This window comes from Gymnoscopelus braueri (genome assembly GCF_963280865.1).
Source record: "Gymnoscopelus braueri genome assembly, chromosome: 4".
Lineage (NCBI taxonomy): Eukaryota > Metazoa > Chordata > Actinopteri > Myctophiformes > Myctophidae > Gymnoscopelus > Gymnoscopelus braueri.
The window spans coordinates 26403107-26421809 of NC_137605.1; the positions used below are offsets into that span (position 1 = coordinate 26403107).

Genomic DNA, 18703 nt, shown 5'->3' on the forward strand with positions numbered 1-18703 from the left:
CAACCTAGTATGGAAGAACTATTTTGGCATAAAAATGAGTTTGAGTTGAATAGAGATTTCCCCCAAGTAATTGCGATATAACCCCTAATTGCTCACAGGTTCTCATTGGAAACAAGACCGCAAGGACTTTCATGAACGACCTGTTAAAAGGAATTATCCTTATCCTTACAGGTTTATAGTCATTGACCCATTACAGGTCTAATTTGTGTGCTCATAATTTTCTAGATCCTTTTTCAAAATAACAAGACACAGTGAGACTAAGACACAACAATGGTATAAAGTAAAACTTTAATTCGGTGCCTAGTTTGATTTTATGAGTTTCATTTCTGGATGTTAGTCATCAAAGTACAGGGATGGAATGCTGTAAGCTAGAGGAAATAATCAACAAGACAGTGCACACTTGTGATTCTGATTTGTATTGTCATAGATTTATAATACTATATCTTTATTTATACATCCCTTTTCACTTTTATATAAAATAAAAAAATCTTTAATTATTGCAAATTTAGCAAATTGCAAATAATTGACTGACGGATCACACCAACACTAATAAAAAGAAAACAGCAAAAAAAACAAAATATAAAGAAAAGAGCGACATTCCATACAATGGCTTGATATTGTATAGAATTCACGTTTTCATTCTCGGCCTCTCTCATGACATCGACTAGCAAATGCAAACCCTCTTTCTAATTATAAGGCCCATCATTCTGTACATTCCATCCTCTGTGATGTGTCACCAGTTTCACTGCTGCCTCTCTAATGTTAAAGCCCCTTATACTTAGTTGCATGCTTGGGGTCTTGCACCGAACACAGCTGATCTAAAAGCTCACAACGCACCACTTTGTTAGCTTATAGATCTGTTATTTTAGGTGCACGACACTGACGCGCCACCAAGTATAAATCAGGCCTTAGTATTTCTGATAAAGGTCCTGCTTTGTTAAAGTGCTTGGTGTCGAGTACAAGGGAAGTAGTGCTAGGCAAACTCGACAACAATGATGTAAACATGGGCATAGCAAGGAAACAGCCTTTAGGGCAGTTTTTATGCCCATGTGTTGGTGATAATTGAGGCTTAACCAAGCGTCTGCCATATTATGTATCTGAAGACTACCTTTTGGTCTGTACAGTGCTCGTCTAAGCTACATCCACGATGCGACCTTACATGCATGTCCAAGGTGGTGACATTTTACAGTATGTTGAGTTTAATAGGTTATTTATGTTCAGCTGATGCTTTATACAGATAGAAAACAAAATTAACTTATGAACACAAATGTTGAGGAAAACTCAAAACAACCCCACAGGCCATATGTTTATAAATATTTTACATTTTACAATTAAATAAAGATATATTTTAAGGTATAAATTGAGTCTGTGTTTATATTATGAAGCAAGCTACTTAAGCGGCATATTGAAGTTTGAAGGCTTGGTTCCAAATGCCACTGGAGTGTTGTTAGAGTGAGGTAAACATGAGATGGGTAAAAAAACAAAAGTAAAGCATTTGAACCTTTGTAAAGCACAAGTAGCAATGTAAAGCACAGTAACTATTTAAAGCATCAACCCACAATAGGTTGCATACAAATCACATTTGTGTACAGTATTTCACAACCAAACCCCCTCCAAATACACACACACAAATCATTCCACATTAAAGCAAATGAATACAAATAACCTGCGTGATGTATTATAAAGCACATTTAGCAGTGTAAAACATGAATAGCACATACTAGAAGCCTGCACCAACACAACTGTCTTACAGTCCATAGATACCTCTAATGAGTCCAAGACAGTGCGCATAACTTGAAACAGTTCAGTACTCCTGAAGAAACATTCAGTAAGGAAAGCAAGCATTCATTTGAAGAGTGAAAAATGAGCAAACAAGACACAAGTCACTTGAATGTAAACCCTTTTTTCCCCAGAGTTGGACTTTACACTCCAAGCTAATGATTAACAAAGGCAAAATGATGTGCATGTGATCCTGTCACATCTCAATACAATAGTTTTTTTTTAAATATAGGATTTATGGCTTTAGAATAAGGTTCCCGCTACAAACATTACCACAAAGTTGTGGCGGATGTTTGCCCAAGAGACTGCATTCTCTATGATTCTAACAAGAAAGTGATGCTTGGCTGGGAGAGAGAAAGCTTTGAATTATTGTGGTGCAATAAGGGATGCGATTTGCCCCCCCCCCCACACCCCCCTCCTCTAATGACGATCAGGTTTCTCCTGCTTTTTTGTGTTTCTCCAAATCTCTCACATGATATACCCATTGTTACCTCAGTCAGTGGAGCGCTTACATTTGAATTGCAAGGTTCTGACCAGGGTTAGATCCCGGGCACTGCTAACTCAGCATATGAGTAGCGCGGCTTAACGTGCGATAAGTACTGGGAGCTGACAGTAGGTGTGGCGTTCCACCTCATCAAGCCATCTCCCTGGTCTAAAACCTTGTAAGGGGGATAGACGCCCTCCCCTCATTGCTCGGCTGATACCGATAATAAGCCACTTCCAACCTACTTACTTACAAACCCACTGGCTCGATCCAGCGCAGTGTGATACGAGTTATATGACATTATTGTTATCCATGGAATGTTTGTGGAGCGTGCATTGCTATCTGATCTAGCAGTTTGATACTGCACACGTGTGCACTTCATGAATAATATCTCTCTGTTCTCTTCGTGAAACACAGTAGAAAAATAAATATAAATCTCTAAGCAGGACAGCATTGAGTCATCACTGCACTTTAAGTGGGCAACATTAACCTCTACTACGTGGATGCCAAATCACAGACCCATCTGGAAAGATAACAGCATAAAGCATGAATTCACAGGTGTGCCACAACAGTTGTCACTGCAACATTCAGCAAGCTATTTGTATGAATGAACATCAGTGTCCTTTAAACAATAATAGATAGGATTTGAGGATGGGGTAAGGGCATGTCAGTGGGACGGTAGCCTCAAGCTTTAAGAAAACCACTCTCAGCCTCATTCTAGGTGACATTTCATACAACCAAGATGCCCCCACGCGCACCCAACATGCAGTCTGACATTTCTGAGACACAAATTGAATTTGGTCTAGCCAATGAGACGCTTTATCTGTCTGACCTTCCCATCTGTCAACCTACAACTGTCCTTTAATTTCAGATACATGGAAACGGGACTGTGACTCATTTGGCAAGAGAAGAGACAAGCTCAGGCTTTGGATACACATGTCAATTGTTGCCATGATGTCTGCTTACAATGATTATTCAACACGACTGGTCTTGAGAGAAACTCATTTCGCATTTCTGACAGAACGGTGTGTACACTGCACGACTGAATATATACAGTACTGTACAGTACATACATAACGACAAGACTATTGCAGCTCGACGCTCACCACGTCTCGTCTCAAATCTCGCAGACACATAAAGGAAATCCGGTTTTACTCGGCTGTAAACCAAAGCAAGCATAACAGAGAACAAGGTTGCTGTCACCACTTGCCAACAACTTTTGAACAGCATACTCGTGCAGCCAAAGCTAAAAATAATACACATAGGGAATCGGAGGTCAGCAAAACAAAGACAAAGCAATACTCATCTTAATTAAAGCGTTTAAGCAGTGACGGATCGACCAGTGAGTGTAATATACTGTAGGGATAACGGAGTTGCTCTTAATTCATCTCATTGGCTGTTGCCACAGTGGTTCACCGATTGTCTACTAAAACTCTGTTTTCTGATTCAATCCAGACTAGCTAATAATGGGTAAATCTGCCTTTTTTGTGTATGTGGGCTCCAACATACTGGTTCAAGTACACTGAGGCCAACACACACACACACACACACACAGTGTATAAACAATACAAATTATCTTCACATTACCATCTCTACTGTAACAATAAATGTTACAGTATGATGTGATCCCAAACAGATGGAGAAGTGGAAGAATTGTGAAAAGAAAACGAACACTCTGGGTTGTGCAACTGTAATGGGAGCACTCTGGATGTGAGGCGATACCTCCAGACCAGGATGAGAGAGGAGACAAGGGTCACTCTATTAAGCCACACACTACGGAGTATAATCAGGCTTTTAACACCAGCATAACGGCCAGAAAAGTGGAACAGTGCCTCACTCAATCCTCCTCGGGAGATAATGTTTCAAAATCCACGTTTGCACTCCATATCACGCTCAGTCAGAAACCTGACCGTGGTATGTTTTGAACAGAGGTACTACTGTTAATTTACAGAATTCTACTCATGTTCACACAGGTGAGAGGAATACATGTGGGTTTATGATCAAATACACTGTGGCTGCGCTGCACTGCACTTCACCAGTCACAACTATGAACAAAAATGTTAAAACACAAAATGGTACAGTTAGGTGTTCCCTTGAGATGTTCAAATGGACAATTAACATTAAACAGAATGGATAAGAGAATATCGTAAATATTCACGGCCGTGATATTCAATTTAACCGTGAACCTGCATGTGTATTAAAGATTATGTATTTTACACAGACTATCGTACACATTTTATACCATATACTGTAAAGAATTTCTCAGTATTTTAGTATTTGCAAAACTCTAGGCTCCATTTTTGTGGGTGCAGATAACAATGTTTGAGTCATGGTCTGGGGTGTGCGACAGCTGTACCGAAAAATCTTAATGCCCATGTTAAACGCTTAATTTATACTCCCGTCATATGACAAAAAACAGCAGATCTACAACCTCACAACACGCACAAATTGAGCTTAAGATCCGGGCTTCAATGTATTCATAGGATTTGTGTTGCATTTTGAGACGATGAGATTACACATCAACCAACGTTTTTTAAATTAATACATCTATATATATCTTTTGTATTCAATTATACACATTTTACACTTCTATACTGCATAGAATTACTTGGTTGCTATGGCCTATAGTCTTGGCTTTGAAGAAGTGGGGTATGGATGGATTCCTATGAAGTAAACTGCCCCTCGCTCATGTTCAAATCACAGTTGAGTACAACGCTGTCACTCCTCATGAGGACATGATGGGAATATAGTGTTAATGTACCCAATATGATGTGTGCATTGTTCTGTTCAGGTTTTCTTTAGATAATATGACATAATGTCAATGCGCAAAATGGCTTATGATCAAGGTTCAAAAGAGAAAGGGCCTGAATCAACAAAATCCTTTTAATTTCAAGTATCCTCAGTTATTATGCATTAGGCTACCGACCCCCATTTGATACAATTTTAATTTCTGGGACCACAATATACACTGTAAAATTCTCAATGTTAATTCAACTCAACCAATTGGACCCTCTGATAGTTAGAGACCCACTAAAGGTCTGTAACTATCAATAATTTAGCTGGAGACCTTCTGAACCCCCCCCCCCCCCCCCCCAGGACAACCGAGACCATATTGAGAACCACTATAGTAGAGTGGCTTTGCATATGAATACGGTCAAACGTTACACAAGCATCCAGGGATGATTTCTCTAACTCTACTCGAGTGTTATCTTAAAGGGATTTCTTAATCAAGGTAAACCTATAAAACATTGACACGCAAGACAATAAAACTCTGGTGCGATTTCAGCGATTGACATCAAAACATCTGCGTTGTATCACTTTGTGGCTTCTTAACATACAGACCATTCAGTTTTGCACTACATTAGCAAGTCCTCCTCTCCCTTTGCTGCTGAACATTGCTCACGAAAAGCTGCCTAATGGAACAATGTGGAATTTGAAGTCCAGGCTCAACACGTGCCGTTGGTGCGGTTGGTCTCCATCAGTGAGGAAGAGTGATATTTTGCAGTGTCTAAATACTACATCCAGCTTTCCCTACAACCCACTGACACTGGATGCCTCCCCGAAATATATACAGTGACCCTGAAACTAAAAAGGTGCACTTAAAGAGATTCCCATTCAATTTAAAATGCAGTTTGTGTCTAACAAAAGATAAGGCAAACATATGGGTGTGTGTGCACGCGTGCGTGTGTGTGCGCGCACACGTGTGTGTTAAGAGTGTGAGCTACAGTCTGTCAAATTGAATGTCCAGCAGTTTAAATGGGTGTAATAATATGATAACATTATGCTTAAAATGAATTGCATCAATAAAATATCAACTTAAGAGGCATATTGAAGAAACAATTATAAAGGGTATGACTGGAAGAAAGAATGTTGGAATTAACTTCCTCCATTGATAAACTCAAGGTCTGCTGTACATGGTGTGCAGAATGTAGCTTGAAACACAGATATCTGATTGTAAAATAATAAACATTGTTCATAACATCAACAGCAAATCAATAAACAAGAACATAATTGTCTGACAAGGAAACAGTTCAAACCTTTGGTAATGCATAGATCTAGCCCACCCCATGTGTCTAAAGACTACTGTCCCCACACCCAACATCTCCCAGATAGCAGCGGCTGCTTTTCCTATCATGTTTAAAAAAATAAAGGGCAATGACATTAAGAAACCAATGGCTCTGTTTTTTTCCCTCCTTTCTTTTTCAAGCAATCTCCTTTTGATTTTAGTTTTTGGTTCGCTGAACATAAATGTTTTATGCTCTTTTAACAGTTTTGGCTTGTTTGGTTTCTGAACCAAGGAGATTATTTTGAGTAGAGCAGTAAAGTAGTCCTCTCTCTTCTACTGCCATGTCGTAAAGGGAGTGGTATGCATCATAACGCCCACTTTGTCCGGCCTAGTTTGGAGGCAGGGAAGAAAAGGTGGCTTATTTTGACCTCAGGCTATAGTATCTGAGAGAAGCCTGAAAATCACCTACCACTTTCACCCATTTACAAGCTAACTAGGTTATTAAATAGAACAGCACCTTCCAAGTGATGGTTGCAAAAGTGGTCGGTAGAGTTGTGAAAACAGCCACAGACAAGGATATAGGAGCATTTGGCCCGTGGCTGGTGGTAATGACCCCATCCTGATATTAGGGCAGGAAGGGTTCGTCCTCATCCTCGTCCGCGCTGGGACCCGGGTCACTCAGACACCTTACGAGCTTCTGTGGGTCCCTGCCTCCTTCCTTCTCGCCCTCCTTAGAGGGGGGTTTCATCATCAAACCTTGGTCCTCGTTCTGATGCTGGCCGCCCCGGCGGAACTCGTCCATGACGTTGACAGAATCTGGAGACTGGGGGGAAGCCGGGTCCACGTGGATGGTGGGCACACTGTCCGACATGGGCTTCATGCTGTAGGCCTGGGGGTCTGGGAGAACATTCCAAGGTGGCACACGGTAAGGATTTAGCGCAAACCGATTCAATGACTGATGAACAGCCATTCCATATCAACACACACACACACACACCCAAGTCAATACGACAAATGTTCACAAAATTCACAAACATTCACATTCCACACAGTTATTACAGTTAACACAGTAATAATATCACATCCCAAAGCGAACAATTGCAAGCTTAAAAAAACGTCAAGATGATCCACGTCACAAACAGCAAGAATGCGGGGCAAGCCACTGATTTTGGATGGAAGGCATGCTATGCTGACGCAGTTTGCGCCACTTCTGGTTCAGAATTAGTTTTAAAAAACACGAACGGAAATGTTGTATCCATATCTATAATGAAAATGGCAGGGCTTGGTTTTATGCCTTTGCTACAGAATTGTAACTTCACCCTGTCATGAAATCAAATGATCTCATGCATAATACATTCAGAAAACGATGTAAACGAGCAACCAAAATGATGCATGCATGTTAGGATCTTCACGGTAGCAGTCATTTGGGTTACCACAACTGAATGAACACGACTTCTCTACACTCACTACATACCTTGACAGAATATATCCTCTTTCTGCGTCTGATCAGCTTTGAAATCAGTATCTAAAATGAAACCACACACTGGTTTACATGCCAGCCGGCACATGCAAACATATTTCCAACATGGGGGAAATATCAAGTGTGGCATATTTTAACAGAAGCGGTAGCAGTGCAACACACAGTGATCATTGACTAGCATTAGCATAGGTCTTCTTAAGACCATACAGTATGCATTGCATGTGGAACCGGTGGAACTGGTGGAAAGCTGCTGCTCATTGGTGATTCATCTGAATGCTTCACAGTAACATGGTGGTGGTTGGCACTGTTTGCAAGTGGCCGTGGTTAAAATGTCTGGACCTACCCGAGGCCAGTCTGGCTCTGGTGATGGTTGGGGAGTCTGGTGAAGAAGCTGGCACTGTCAGGTAGTTATTCATCTCCGTTATCTGTTTGGAACACACAGTGACACGCATGAGGCATAAGGGTGAGGCATACACCAACAAAATCATAATTCAAGTTTGGCAGTTTGGTAGTGAGCATTAGCCAAAATTATCCTCTGATTTCAAGGAAATTCTGCTACTATAAACACACAAGAATCTGTGCGACAAAGTACTTTCAACTAATGTAGGAGACATACAAATGAATATGGTGATTTTGTTATTTACCACACTTAAATATTGAAGCATAATCTAATATGATGTATATTGGTGGATTAGACCCCACAGTTAGTGGAACACATCAGAGTACAGCAACCTCTGGCTTGTTCCATATATCCAAAGTCCATTCTCATTAATTAAGTAATTTCAGACAGGAGGGATATCGTAGTGCAACTCTACTGTACAAATAAATCAGACTCCAACTGTGCAATGCAAATGAATTAAAAAGGACAACAAAGACTATGGCCTCCAATTGGAAAATAAACACACTTTTGGCAAAATGAGTGAATCACTTGTGTGAAATGAGCAAGGCTGCTGTCTGTGCGTCTATCTGTCTCACTTGCTTACTCAGAAATGTAGTGGGTGAATACAAGCTCTAACATATTGATGAAAAGACACTTACAATATGTAATATGGTTGATATTCTGTGGTATAATCCCAAGTGCTCATAGTTTGTTTCAAAAGATACCACTGTTACAAAACGCTTCTCTACTACTGGCGATATTGGAACACAGGAGAAGCACAGGTAAGTGTAGTAAAAGTAAAAAAAGAAAGAAAAGGTAAAAAAGATAGGTGTGTGTGTGTGTGTGTGTGTGTGTGTCACCAATAATTATATGAATGAATACATGTACAGTACAGTCTATCAACAATTAATGTACAATGAATATATGTCGTTTATGAATATATAGATGAGCTTACTGAGGTTATTATTGCTGTTTCCTTTGTCTTAATGTAACACATTTATTTATCAATGTCTTTATGGGTAGGATTCAAATACATGTTGCGGTCATGCTCTCCGTGTGGCAAATTCAGCAGATGGAAACGACTACAGGCTTGGACAAACACATGAAAGACATTGATTCTACATGAACGTTTTTTAAACCAAATATCGATTTTGTCGATCAGTTATTTTCGCGGAATGCTCGCCTATTTCTCCAAATGTTTGCCTATTGTGACATGCTCAGAATATGGACGCTAGACTTCATGTGGTTAACTCACCTTCTTCTCCAGCTCGAACATCTTTTGCTTCTTGATAAGTAAGTCGCCTAGGCCGTCTTCATAGGGATCAGCAACCAGAGTGTGTCTGTTGTACGAGCGTAGCTAGAAGAAGAGACACCAACATAAACTTACACTTTCATAAAACAAAGTGGTGATGAGAACTTGTGTAACAAGGTTCCTGCTGCATGTCTTGCTTCAAGTATGACCTGTGGAAATGTCAATGACAGAGATGTCGATGAGACCTAGGCTGGACAGGACCTACAGTATATAGTGACAAAAGTATCTAACCGGAAGTACAGGAAGTACGGGGCAACAGGAAGTTCCGATAGGCTGGTCAACAAGTAGACTTTTACTTCCTGTACTTCCGGATAGACAGCATGTATGTCATCCCGAAGCCAATTTCCTCGTGGGACTGTTCTTTTTGGTTTACTCAGTGTCCTACATTGTATGTGCAAGCTTTTCCAACTAATGAATGACTTTTTAAATCAAAGACGAGCAGCCTATAGCATATACCGTGCCGTTCGAGGTGGCAAGCCTTGGTGGACAGATTAGGTTATAACATAAACCAAAACAAGCACTCCCTCTGCATCAATCACAGCAATGGGGTTGTGCATTGTGTGGTATAATGGAATACTTTTCCGATTCAGAATAGCATACTGTACAATACACATGGTTACACAATTTCAGCAGTAGTTCTTTTCTAGTCTTTTATCTCCTCATGAGATGGAGATTAAACTGTTAACGAGGTTACAGTAGGTGGGACCCTTTCTGTTTTAGGATCTAATTCTCTCAAAGTAGAATGTACTGCTATGGCAATTTTCATTTTATCGGCAAGTAACCAATAGTAGTGGTTAATAAGCAAGTGGTACTGAATTTTAAGTCAATACCATATTAAGTGAGTGTTACTACATTTTAAATCATGTCATCTTCTGGATGAACCTTGAGTGTTAATTTAACGCCTGTATCAATATGTACATGTCAATGCAGTATTAGCTAACAATATTCAGTAAAATCATCAGTGTTTATATACTGTATTTGTAACTCTGAGAGATTACAAATGTAACCAACTGGACCAATAAGGATTTACAGCGTAGTACTATCTTGTGGTTTGATGGACAGGGAATGCATTCATCCTACCCTCAGGCGTGTCCTCTGAAGGTTACCCCTCAGGATCTTCCTGATCTCCTCCTCTCTGCCTTTAGACAGCTGAGGCAGAGCCCTCTCAGGGGGGGGCGCCGGAGGGGGAGGCTTCTTAGGCTGGATGTTTCTGGGAGATAAAAAATAAATAAATTGTTAGACATTTCCAATGTTAGGTGTAAACCAAATTTGAAGGATAATCGTGTGCACATCCCAAACCTCAGTAGGGCAGGTATTGGATGAAAAACTAAAGGAAGAAAAAACATATACACACACTGCAATTAAAACTCCCTTTATTTGTGACATTTAGTCCCAGGTCTTCTTCAGATTTGGCAGATTTGCTTGAGGAATACCATAAAGGGAGTTAGAATTCCAGTGGGCAGTTTTTTTTATCCTGAATGTAAACTAAACTAACTGGTTATACTTCAGGTGATCATGACATAATACACCATTGAAGACCATTGTCTCTATCAGTGATAGGCGTCTCTAATTTTGGCTTTGTAAGGTGACTTGTGGTTTTTCATTGCATATTAGCATGGCCATGGCTCCATTCCAGCTACTTATCATACAATGATAAGTAGTGATGATGACACAATGCTGTTTATCTCTGTGTCTACTGAAGGAAACCGAACATCCCACAATGGAAATGTTTTCTCTCATTAGCCTAAGAAAATCCAATGAAAAATTCCAATAGATATCTAAGAGACACCCTGCCACATCTTGGTAGAAGGACTGAGACATACTCAGCTCCACGTTTGCTTTGACAATGTAGACGTATGTTTTCTCATGCCAATAAAGCCCCTTTGAATTGAAATTGAAGTGAGTGAGTGAGTGAGTGAGTGAGTGAGTGAGACTCACTGCATGGAGACAGTGGAAGGCATGTGGGCATGGGCGGTGGGCATCTTGACCCCCCCTCCACTCTCCACTAACTCGATGGCCTGCTTCATCTCCATCTTGTGGTAGAATGCAATGAGCTGGGGCTCCTTGGATCGCTCGCCTGCAATCAGGCACTTCTTCACGTACTTCTTGTTGAAGCGGTTCAATCTGAATGAAGGGGGGAGCAAAGAATGAGAGGTGGGCACGTGTAGCGGTGGGAGAGAACAGGGGAGAGAGGGAGCAAATCAGCAAATTATAGTATGAATGCATAAACTGAATAAGGAGATTATTGAGTCAAAAAGTGTAATTCTGTATCACTGTTCAAATCCCATACTTGTCCTTCCAGTGGTGGTGGCCATAATGTCCACATATGTCCTCAATTCCAGTCAGCAAGTGATCCAGGAACTGAAAAAAGAAGAAAAAGCTACTTTAAAAAGGAGACCACAGAAAAAGGAGAAAAAAAAGAAACTAAATTCTTGATACCCGATTCTTACATCCTTGATCTCTACATTGCCTTCTGAAAATATAAGCAGGCAACAATAAAGTAATAGACAGCAAGTGCTCACATATATCTGAGAACTTGGCTGAATCCAATACAATGGTCTGTTTGGGCCCACAGCTTGCAACATGTCTGGCAAGCCAACACAAAGGGCAGAATGCGTCTGAGGCTAAAACACATTCCATTTGGTGTTTTTAACTATAGCAGCCACAGAGCTGTCGCAAAAGTGTAAATTTACAAGAGAAAAACACCACGCATCTGGCAGGTCAAACACATTGAATAGCATCCATCACAAGTGGCTGTGTGCCCAGCATGGGAGCAAGGGAAATGTACTGACAAATCTGCTGTTTAGTCCGTCAGCGCTACAGTATGTCGTTCTCTTATTCTGATTACAGCCACCACTGTGACGGCTTGACAAGCCATGTTGCCATGGGAACAGGCCATCAAGCAGAACCGCCAAATTTATTTTCAATTTGCAGAAGGTGACTGATGCATATGAACAGTGGCCAGCGGGGGATTCTGACTGTTCTTGGGGAGTTCTGCATTGATTTAGAATAAATCCAAGTTGTCTCAGTCGATAAAAGGTTTCTTCTTCATCGTGCGTGCTATAAACTTGCATGTCTCCAGTCGGTGCCCTCAGTTCCTTACGGCGCAAGATGTTTCTGCATATTTCATCATCACTTCATGCTAACCAACTTCCCGGGAAACAAGTGAAACCAGGAGACCTGGTTCTGCCAGACCCCTAGTTGTTATAACGACATTATGATGTCATGTGATGATGACATCATTACGTGGAATTCTTGAAAAAACTGTGGTTGAAATCTGAATGGCTGGGTAGGAAAAGAGGGACAGACCGACCGACCGACCGACCGACGAAGCCACATGTAGGCCGACCCCCTGGGTCTGGCAAAAAACAGACTCCGACTTGAACATGTGAGAAGGCAATAAGAGAAGCAGAGTTAATAATGTACACCATAGCTTGTTGCAGCAATAGGTAAATTGCCACTAAGAATAATTTCATAGCCCCTCTGGTAGAGGACAGGACAATAACATTACATTTGGATTCATCCCCATGCTTTAAAGCAGCGGTTCTCAAAGAAACCCCAAATTGCTGTATTTGGCTGCAGACCACCATCTAAAAAAGATGTTGTGCCAGGGGCAAAAAATAAATAAATATATATATTTTTTTTTTCTTAAAGAATGTTTTTTCTAAATATTTAGATTATTACAGTTGACAAGCTCATATTCATGTCACGTTGTGAGCTTGTAGATCTGCTATTTTCAAATAACCCAAGTATAAAATAGGGCTAAAGCGGTTGAACCGTTTTGCTGGGGAACCCATGGAACCCCCACCAAACCAGTGGTCTGACAATGTTTAGCCCACTGACTTGTTCAGACTTCATAAAACAAATTTGACTCCAATCTGGATAGAAAATAAGATTTGGGCTGGATTTGGGCTGCCAGTCTGAGCAAGGCCTATAATGACTCACAGCATACTTGACTTGATTACTGCTGTGCTGTCCAATTTCCTAAACCATGCCGGAGTTTGTTTGATTTTCGAGGAAGCCGTTGGATTCCATTTATTTCAATACGGTATGAAAATGAGCTTGAGAATAGGTAATCCAGCACACTAAATATGATTGTGGATATGTTTTGTCAAAGTTACCTAAATTCAAATGTCCATCAATTATTAAATCATGCAATGATGTTGAGCCAGCATGAACTGAATTATTCAGGTAAGATTGCTAAAGTTTTAATGTCTGTCTGTAGAGGAGAAAAAAAAACATGTGCGAAATCTAAAAATAAAGCCTTTTTATTGGAAAAACAGTCTATATAATGTACGCTATATGGCAGAAGCTGTGGATAGACAATGACATGTACTGACAGTGGGTTGGCCCTTTAAGCTAGTCTCAATGGCCCTCGTCCAGCTCTGTTGAGTCTAATCACTGGTCTTTTCCAGTGGAAGAGAAGCCATTAGAAGAGCCTGCTGTTTTAGCCCAGAGGACTGGTGACTCACTAGTAAGCCCCAGAGAGTGTATGTGCATGTGTTCCCTTATCTCCCCTATATTAATAGCTATAAGAGCCACTCAGGCATTGCCGTCCATGGCAATCACTCAAGGGCGTGTGTAAGTACCCAAGGAAACAGTGGACATGAGGGCGTGTGTGTGTGTGTGTCCATTTCTTTAATAATGTATATCATTAGTCTGCAAATGGTCAACCTAGAGATCATGTTAAGAAGGGCTCATAAACCAACAAAGAGAAGATCGTCATTAAGATGTTCCATCATATGAATCATTGACTTGACATTCATTGTGCCAGCAGTGCCTTTGGGACAGGGTAATCCTCCTGCTGGTAACACACATAGCCAGCAGGGGGAAGCAACACTCAAAATATGACCCCAGACTGGTTTTGTTAATGTTTCAATGAAGAGAGCCTATATTTTGCATATGGATGTTCATTCATGTGCTCTGTCCCTATCAAATCAACAAATAAGTTAAAAAAAAAGAACATTTTAAAGGAGTGCAGCCTGTTCTGATAGCAGCATATTTATGACTCAACTAAATGTTGTGTGATTGTTCTCTTCTCCTATTAAGGTCTTCTTAATATTAATATCAATATTTCTGTGTCTGTCTGGCCATGTAGAAACCAAACAAGCACAAATACATTGCAACCCACAGCTCAGTTGTGGGTGTGGCCATTCAGCCATCCTGACTGTATGTACCTAACAACACCAATTTGCACAGGTGCCGTTGCGGTGTGATTTGCACATGTTCCATTGCAAACCGTCCATCAGTATCCCGAATTTGCCATTGTATGCTGGCCGTGGGAAAAACAAAAGGAGTCCCAGGATGTGAGGGTGGGATATTAGGGGGTCAACAAAGCAAAAGAGGGATGTGTCAGTATTTGCAATGTGCCTCACAATTTAGCGCTTGTTTGTTATGTGGAACTTTTCTCAGAAAGTGGGTCAACAATATTTACAGTGGCAGTTGCCTTTAATCATCTGCTGATAAAAACTATTCTATCATTGCTAAATCCTATCCTATTCTAATATGCAAGGAGTTTTTACAAACACTTCAGTGTTTGCATCCAAATGTGAATTAACATACATATTATGTACTGTATATCACATTACAAAAGCTGAATAGAATAGAGGAGAGATTATTTTCTGATGAAAACAGCAATGCAAACGCTTTTGACAGGAGCCGCCCCGGGCTGGGGTGGCTCCTGCCAGAGGGGGATGTTGAGCGGAAAGAGTAGGACGGAGGCGCTACGTCCCGGAAGGGGTTCCTCACTGGCAAGTGAGCCACTAGGGTACAGTGGCAGTGGCAAGCAGTGGGTAGAATAAATTGGCATAGCGACTAAATTGGGAGAAAAGGGGGTAAATATTATTGTCTACTTTAAATTTAACACAAGAAAAAAATATATAACCTAGCTTAGTTTAATTTGAGGTCCTGCTTGTCACAAAACAGGTCCTGCTTGTCCTGCTTTGTGCATTCCGTTCTTATGCTTAATTCATACTGGGGTGCACGCCAGTGTTGCGTGCCAAAAATAGCAGATGAACAAGCGTAAAGTATAGATTGGGCTTTAAGAGGCCTGACAACAGCTCAGAACTGAAGTGGAGTTAAAGGTGAACGGTGTTACCTGGGTGTGAATCTCCTCGTTGATGGTACGTTTGGCCTCCTGCTTCTTCTTCACAGCCAGCAACTCCACCAGGGGTTTGATGGTCATACCCTGGAAGAGGAAGAGGAAAATAACTGAAGAATTCTTTTCACAGTGTCTTGATGAGACGGGCGTAAAAAAAAAACTAAAGAGATTCTTGCAAAAAGGAGTATATTCCCATACACTTTCTTCACTTCAATCCCGGAACGCATAGCCGTGTCATTTTAGATTCTGATCTTTGAATATATATATTTTATAAAAACATTTCTTAATCAAATTTAATTTAGCTTCTGGGGATTCTATAAATGCCTTCTAAATCCTAACAGTTTTTTTTTTTTTTTAAACGTATGTTGCTATAATATGAGTCGTTCTCAAACTTTTTCATGTCAAGGACCACCCAAAATTACATGTATTTGTCCGCGGAAACCCCCCCCCCCCCCATCACAAAATATTTTGTTTCAGGGACCCCCAGAAGCAAAGATTTGAGTATACATACCTACATAGATGTATTTATATATATTTTGTTTTTCTTTTCTTTTTTTCAAAGATTTGCACAAATTCTCACGATCTTTCAAAAATAGCAGATCTACAAACTCATAGCTTGTATATCTGCTATTTTTGAATAGCCAAATAGATCTAAAATGACACAGATGTGTTGTTCCAGAATTTAATAGGTTAATACTAACTGTAGATGCTGGTGCAACTTTTCAGATGCACACCAACAATTGCAGTTACATTCTTTTTGCCTAATAAAAATGTAAATTTCAAAGTTGTGTGGTCCACATCATGGAAATAGTGTCAGTATAATAAAGCTGGGAGGGAGATAACATCCTTGGCCAACGGCCAGGGTACTATACCTGTTAGTTCCACAGACAAAGATCTTAACCACTTCAACCCTAGCATCCATATTCTCGGCATGTCATGTCAATAGGCGAGCATCCTATGAAAATAGCAGATCTACAAGCTCACGAGTTATGAGCTTGTAGATCACCTATTGTCAGGAAAGAGACTATAGACTAGAGTGAAAAAAAGGAGTCAGCCAAGGATAGGCCTCTGGGGTCAATGAAGTACCGGTATATACTGTAGGGTTTTAAGGAATCATTTGCCCATAAAAAGAGAATCACAAGAGGAACTGAACTGATTGCATGGGTTTCCAAACAGTGACCCACAACAGGAAGCAGCTACACTCTCCAAGCCCATGCAAGAGCATTTGGTTGTGAGTGAAGCAACATCTTGTAGAGTTTCACTATTCCATGCCCAATGAAAAACACTTGAAAGGTCTGAATCATGGCTCATAAAGTAAAACATAAGCCAACATTAGATTCATTGCAGAGCTCAGCGATGTACTACGCAGAGAGGGAGGGGAAATATCATCATCAAGCTTTCTAAGGTTTTACATAATTCAAAACATTTAGTGGTCACGCTGCCAGCAGCTCATGTGAGGAGGTACAGGGCACAAAAGTTCATGGAAGTGTCAACCAAGAATAAAAGTATGCAAAAAACAGGGATGAGACCAATTTTATTCTTGCTATGCATTAGCCAGACTATTAAAGGCTTTTACATTTTTCCACAAGAGTGCCTTGGTCTCATCCTTTTTTTGCATACATTTTGTCACCCATTTGTACCAAAGAGCACCTTGTTGGGATTTTTACTCCAGCCAAACAGATGCGCTCCTTTCTCTATTTTTTCTACAAGAATAAAAGTACTTTGAGCCTCAGTCATGAAATTGTTTTAATGCCAGATTTAGCTACTACGGCCGCAAACTTCCCATGCAAACTGCTAGCCTAGCCACTTAGCCGGCTCTGAGAGACTCTGCCTTTATATTTTGATTAGGTGTACTGTCATGCTCGTTTGAAGCAGAGCCTTAAATTAGAGAGTTGTGTCACCTCGGGGCAGAAAACAGCACTGGTAAAGTGGTTCAGGTAAACTCGAAAATAGTGACAAACGCTCATAGACTCCAGTGCATTCCGTAAACTTCTGGTTCAGGGCTTTGTCACTATTCGGTTACTCGGACTGGCCCAATGAAGTGAACATAGGTGACGACTCTTATTAAATGGCTCTGGTTTGAACTTAGCACAGGTAGATAGCTATTTCAACCAATCAGAGTGCTTTGTCGGAACTACCTGTTGTATAATAGCAAGTAAACCATATGGGTGGAAAATGGACAAACCTCCCTCAATTTGTTTTTATTAACACATAACGGTGGGTCGCCCCACTGTCCTGGGTACATTCATTGTGTGTATGTTCAGAATCCACATGAAACCTGTTCATGTATTCGCTCTCAGTTCAGACCAACGTCATGCCTGTTGCTGGCAGGTAGATGACATATTGATGATTGCATCAATGCCATTCTGCTTATAGCAATTGTTTGAATTTGTGCCAAGATTTTAGAGAGATTATTCTGCGTGTGTGTGTGTGTGTGCGTGCGTGCGCTGTATGTCATGGCTTGGGAGATTAAGTCTGGCCATCTGGATAATCATAAGAGCCTAAATAGATGACACATTGAAATAATACCCTGCTACGTGTCATGTCCAGCATGGGTCTTCAACAGGCGGTCCAGGACCCCTATGGGCCCCTCAGAGTTATTACAGGAGGGCTGCCAAATATTTGGGTGATAGGAACATTTTGTTTAAGAAACACAACTCTGTAAATACACATTAATATGAATCCAACATATTATTAGCAAAGATAATGTGTAAACAAACAAAACAATTTGAATTAACTACCGATAACCCTACCCAACACTGATAATAGCACTATGAAGCCACTTGGAGACAATCCATAGGCACTTAAAAGAAAACCTGTGGAATACTTCCGAGCTAGTCTCAAATCTCAAAACAGACATTGATGAGACAACCAGCTAAATACAGTGAGCTAGCTTTGAAACCCTCTCATCAAGCTTCATGGAAGGATTTCTGCTTCATCTCTCTCTCTCAACTAAGGCCTGAAAAACATAGAAGATCCCAGATGTACAGTATTGAAGCAAAATGAAAACCACTTTACTTTTAACATGTTCCAAACTCCTATCTTAACACACACTCCCTCACCACAACCACAACCACAGCCACGACACCGACACACACACACACACTTTTATTCCAGTTCTTCCTTGCAAGCAAAGATTCACTTATTCAATTTTATCGTTTCA

The 18703-nt window shown here is 40.6% G+C and overlaps 1 protein-coding gene across 1 annotated transcript in view; it reads right to left on the bottom strand.

Moving 5' to 3' along the window:
* Nucleotides 1-269: 269 nt before the first annotated feature.
* slc9a1a (solute carrier family 9 member A1a) overlaps nucleotides 270-18703 on the bottom strand; it is a 53899-nt gene continuing 35465 nt past the window's right edge. Inside the window, exons 6-12 of the mRNA XM_080427448.1 lie at nucleotides 15538-15627; nucleotides 11731-11801; nucleotides 11379-11564; nucleotides 10521-10650; nucleotides 9384-9485; nucleotides 8093-8174; nucleotides 270-7166 (exon numbers count right to left, since the gene is read on the bottom strand). Of these exons, the coding sequence (XP_080283574.1) occupies nucleotides 6895-7166; nucleotides 8093-8174; nucleotides 9384-9485; nucleotides 10521-10650; nucleotides 11379-11564; nucleotides 11731-11801; nucleotides 15538-15627 (933 nt within the window). The 3' untranslated portion in view covers nucleotides 270-6894. The remainder of the gene's footprint in view (nucleotides 7167-8092; nucleotides 8175-9383; nucleotides 9486-10520; nucleotides 10651-11378; nucleotides 11565-11730; nucleotides 11802-15537; nucleotides 15628-18703) is intronic.